The sequence below is a fragment of the Dioscorea cayenensis genome, chromosome 18 (assembly GCF_009730915.1).
Source record: "Dioscorea cayenensis subsp. rotundata cultivar TDr96_F1 chromosome 18, TDr96_F1_v2_PseudoChromosome.rev07_lg8_w22 25.fasta, whole genome shotgun sequence".
NCBI classification, from domain to species: Eukaryota; Viridiplantae; Streptophyta; class Magnoliopsida; order Dioscoreales; family Dioscoreaceae; genus Dioscorea; species Dioscorea cayenensis.
The window spans coordinates 16,653,620-16,659,076 of record NC_052488.1 but is presented as its reverse complement, the minus strand read 5'-3'; the positions used below and the strand labels follow the sequence as shown (position 1 = coordinate 16,659,076).

The 5,457-nt window shown below is 34.7% G+C and overlaps 1 protein-coding gene across 1 annotated transcript; it reads right to left on the bottom strand.

Moving 5' to 3' along the window:
* Positions 1-1,096: 1,096 nt before the first annotated feature.
* On the bottom strand, positions 1,097-4,017 carry LOC120281781 (1-aminocyclopropane-1-carboxylate oxidase homolog 3-like). Its single transcript, XM_039288473.1, has 2 exons — positions 3,059-4,017; positions 1,097-1,440 (listed from the first exon to the last, which is right to left on the bottom strand). Exons 1-2 carry the CDS (start codon positions 3,896-3,898, stop codon positions 1,186-1,188), a joined length of 1,095 nt encoding a protein of 364 aa, XP_039144407.1. The 5' UTR covers positions 3,899-4,017; the 3' UTR covers positions 1,097-1,185.
* Between the last annotated feature and the right edge of the window lie 1,440 nt (positions 4,018-5,457).

Genomic DNA, 5,457 nt, shown 5'->3' with positions numbered 1-5,457 from the left:
AATTGGGTATGATCTGTTGGGACTTCTTCCTCTATAATAAATGATACTAATTAGTTTGAAAGTGAAAAAGGAGAAGAAGAAGCGGCTTCCAATGAAGAAAGCAAAGAAGACTCCTCAATGCTTATAAACTTGTAAGAAAGGGAAACCACCACTTATGCACAAAACAAGTGGCAAAGGTTCATGGAGATCTAATCAAAATTTGAACTAATTAATGCTCATTTTATTGACAATGACTAGAATTTACATAAAAACCTTATTAGTAGTACATGTTGTTGAGAAGTGCTTGAATGCAATGGAACTTAAAAAGATTTTAATTATAATTATTGATGATGCTAGTTTTGATTACAAGGCTATTGAGTATTTGACAAGATGATTTAATCATTGTGAACATGGCCTTTAGAAGGAAAATGTTTACATATGAGATGTGTTGTACGAATTTTAAATTTGGTGGTAAAAGATGACTTGAAAGAAGTTGGAAAATCAATTTTGAAAATTCATGCTCTTGTGAAATATGTGTGGTCTTCTCTTATCAGGCTATAAAAATTCAGAGCTTATGTTAAGGAGAAATTAAATAATAATAGTCTTATTTGTTTGAATGTTGAAATTAGATGGAATTTGAATTTGATATTTTTATTTTATTTCTATAGTTGCTTTCTCTGTGCCATGGATTTCAAGATTAGAATTTGTGATTTTTTTTAGAGTTGCTTTCACTTAGTTTGTCAATTTATGATTGCGTGTGTGTTTAACAATTCACAACTTCTGATGAGGTGTATTTGATTGCTTGGACAAATATATAAAAAAACTGTAAAATTAATCTAAATTTTATGAGCATGAAAAAAAAATTAAATTAAGAAAAGAAAAAAAAGGGAAAAAAAAGAATTATACCTTTTTGGTCAAAGAAGGAAATGCACATCAAACTTTTTCAAACCCAAAGGAAAATAGTGATACCAAGAGGAAATGCCAAATTTATGTTTATATGGGTAAATTTATAACTAAAAAGAAGGTTCATCATAGATTAATAAGTGGAAGGGAATCATATTTTCCTTAATGTGTAATAGATCGGGTAAGGAAGAGAGAGACCTTTTGCAGGTGAGACTGGACGGACAACTCTTTTAGGTTCTGCAATTGATATAAGCATGATGAATTACTATGAGTTTTTACATATAAAGTTTTATTCAGCAATGTCTACAACTTGAAGCATTCCACCAGAGATTTGCTTCTCAACTCTTTGCCGAAGAATGTTCCCATGAACTCCCTCATAGTAAAATTCCGGTACACAGCTGGTTTTTCCGATGAAATTAGTTCTGGCAAAGGCCCATAAAGATCTAATTCTCCTCTTTTTCCAGGGTTATAGAAGATAGCAATGGAGACCCTTGCATCTTGTTCAGAATTTGCTCTAACTCTATGCTCCACACTCTTGTATGTATCATTGGACATTATCTGAAATTATTAATCAAAATAAAGTGACGCCTTCTTAATGAATACTCATCAAGGAACCTAAATACTTGGTCATTGAGTATTATTACATTTACCATAAATATACATGATAATGTAAGGGTTTTTTTTTTACTAAAATAAGCGCTTAACTAAGGCCATCTCCAACCCACAACCCCAAATTTTTACTCCAAATCCCAAATTTGGTTCCGCTACAATAAATTATACTCCAATCATAAATCCCAAATCTTACTCCAAAAAAAAATATTCTTTTACGCATCTCATTTTTTATTACTATTACTATTCAACAACAAAATACTTGAAATTAATTATTTTCAAGAATGATTTAATTAAATATTATTTACAATGTAATATATTACTAATAAGAATTATTTAAAGTATTCTTTAATTTATGATTTAATTTATTTATAAATTTAATTATAAATTTTTTAATTAGTTTGATAAATAATTAATAAATACATCATTGATTACAATTTAATTAACAATTTTATTATTAAACAATTAATTGCACATAAAATTATATTTATATTAAAGTATTATTTATAATTATATTAAAATATAACTTATAATTTTTATTAATTATAATAATAAAAAAATAAAAAAATTGTTGAAAAAAATTATAAAAATAGGTGGGACCCCAAATTTAGGGTCAAACCCCCCGCCCCGGCCCAATGCACACACACACACACAAATTGGGGTTAAAAAAGGCCCCCCGGCCCAATGCACACACACACACACACAAATTGGGGTTAAAAAAGGGGTAGCTGGAGCTAGAGATGCCAATAATACCCATACCTGACCCGAGTTTGACGAGTAAAACCCGATTTGACCAGGTTTCGGGTCGGGTTCGGGTAAAAACAGACTTGTATGAAACGGGTGCGGGTGCTGGTATGGGAATTCTAATACCCGACCCGTACCCGAACCCGTACCCGAACCGAAATTGAAATTACTAGAATATTTATATAATATATATACACACACACATATATATATACTAATATGTTCTACTACTTAACAATTTAGGGTTTTTTTATTTTTCCTCTTTGTTTGGTCTTGTAATTTTATAATAATTTTATTTTATTTTATTTTATAAAAAATTATAATTACTTTTAAGTTATTTTTTTATAAAAATAATATATTTTTTATTAATTTTTTTAATATTGGGGCGGGGGCGGGTTTGCCTGCGGGTACCCGATTACCCGTCGGGTGCGGGTGTGGGTTTGGGTTTTTAAAACCCGTCGGGTTCGGGTTCGGGTATACTAGTGGGGTATCGGGTACGGGTATGGTAATACCCACACCCCACCCGACCCGTTGCCATCCCTAGCTGGAGCCAACCATGACCCCAAATTTGGAGATGGCCTAAAACGCTTAACTGTTAAGAAAGGCAAAAATATGTACCTAAGCATAGTAAATGAGAGAAAGTTCATTCACATGCCAGAACTATCCGTATATAACCACTACTTACACTCATAAAAATATACCCTCAATCTCAACCGTGATAATGTAAGGTTTAGCTTCACATATTGGTAAACTAAAAGCATGGTTTAAAAATAATGAAAAATAAATAAATAAATAAATAAATAAATCAAGAGGATTTCAGTACCTGGAGAAGATCACCAACATTGATGACAAGAGCTCCAGGCACAGGTTTGACATCAACCCAAAACTCCTCACCATCCTCCCCTTCCTGCTTCACCTGGAGCCCTCCAACCTGGTCCTCGACCAGCAAAGTCAACGCACAAGGATCGGTGTGAACCGCCGTTCCCATCGTCTGATCAGGCTCCGGGCACGGCGGGTAGTAGTGGCACGCCATCAGTCTTCCCTCCAGACATGTCATCTCCTCCATCCTCCCCACGCCAACACCCAGCCCCTCGCACATCATCCCCATCAACTCCCTCGCGACCTCCTTCGCGCGCTCGTCCCACGCCACCAGCTCCATCCTGCAAACCTCCGGGATCAAATTCAGATCAGGCCGAGCCGGGCCTGTCATGATCTGGATCGTGTCTCTCCAGCTCGCCGCCACTGATTTATACAGGTCAACGTTGGACGAGTAGGAGAAGCCGCCTTCCATGCCGCGCTTGTAGTGTTTGCATCGTACGTTGGTGGGGAGCTCGTTGAAGGATCGGAAGGTGGAGATGGTGGTTTGGATGGTGGAGAGAGGGATGCCGTGGTTGATGAGCTGGAAGAAGCCCCAGTTGATGGAGGCGGAGCGGATGAGGTCGACGACGATGGGGCGGGGAAGGGAGAAGTCGATGGTGGGGATGGAGAGATGGGAAGTGGTTGAGGTGATGTGAAGGTTGGGGTGGTGGAAGATGGAGGGGATGGAGGTGATGCCGGAGTCAACGAGGCCTTTGACACCGGCCTTTGTCTCGTCAAACTCCTTCAGAGCAGCTGCGCGATCGACGCTTGATGGGCCGGTTTCGATGGTGGTCGCCATGGGCATCACGGAGAAGAAGAAAATAAGAAACGCTTCCTATTGTCAACTTGAACGGTCCCTTTGTCAAAAACCCTTGTCAATCAAGAAAACTGTATGTGTGCGTATATAAAAATATATATATATATATATATATGTGTGTGTGTCATGGGGTTACAAATAGGACTGGCCATTGGTGGGTCGTCCCTGGGGTAACTCGTGCTCAGCCTTTGAAAAAATACAGAATTTGAGGTTAGAAAAAAATGACCCAAAGAGCTAAATTGCGCTAAAATATTTAACTCAGATTCAATTTTATATTAGGTTTGGATTATACAAATTTTTGTCTATCAGATCCAAATAAACAAATTAATAAATTAATAAATATATATGTATATAATATAAATAAAATGAAAAGATGTATAATGGAGTAGACTACTTGTCATTTAATATATATATATATAATGTGGATTTGTGCTTTTTTTTTTCTCTTTAAATTTTTACCTATTCATTTCTTCGAACAGCCAATTGAGAAAAGAACCAATTAGGCTTCTTTATCATTATCAAGCTCCCCCCACTTCTAACAACCGAGCTTATCTTTTTTTTTTCTTTTTTAATTTTAGTTCATCTATTATATTTCTTCTTCAAGTGAAAGTAACATATTTACTTTTAATTCAGCTTTTTAACTTTATTTATAAAATTGATTTTCTTTTTATTAAATAGTTATGAATTTTATTTCTATTGATTTTTAATTTTTATCTCAAAATTTATTATTTTGTTAAATAGCTATGGAAAATCTAGCTAGTACACTGATAAATTTGGAAGAAGATAATGATGAGTTAGAATCAAAGACTACTAGATCTGATGTATGAGAGCATTTTGACAAGTTACTATCTCTTGAAGCAAATTCACATAAAGCTCAATGCAAATGCTATAAGAAAACATATTTTTGCAGAATCGCAAAAGGAATATCTCTTTCGAAGAGTCATTTGGTTAAATGCCCAAGTGGTATGTCGCTCTCAAATTATAACATTAATGTTGAGATCATTCATAGAAAAATTGATGTGATGATTGTTGTTGATGAACAACCTTTCATGATTGTCGAGAACATTGTATTTAGGCGTGCTATGCATTTGCATTTCTTGAATTTAAAATAATGTGCAAAAAAACAATCTAAAGAAATACTATGTTGCTTTATAATTTGAAAGACATTTTTGCATAGTGTCCTGGTAGAATATTCTTAACATTTGACACATGGAAATTTATTATTGAGGTTCATAATATTTGTGTCGTGGCTCATTTTATTAATCATGAATGGTTATTGCATAAAAGGTTTATCCATTTTAAATTAATTCCACCTCCTTATAATAGCTTTTTCATTGAAGGCGGAGCCCGAGCGAGTTATACCGACTTTGGCTCATCATGGAGGGCAATTGGGAGATAAGATAGGTGAATGATGAAACACCAAGTTATTGTAAGTCTTTTTTATTAACTCATCTTCCCAATGTTTTGAAATGTGAAATGGAGATTAAACTTATGAATTACATACGGAAAAGTTTAAATTGAAAATGAATTTAGGTGAGGGTTTACCT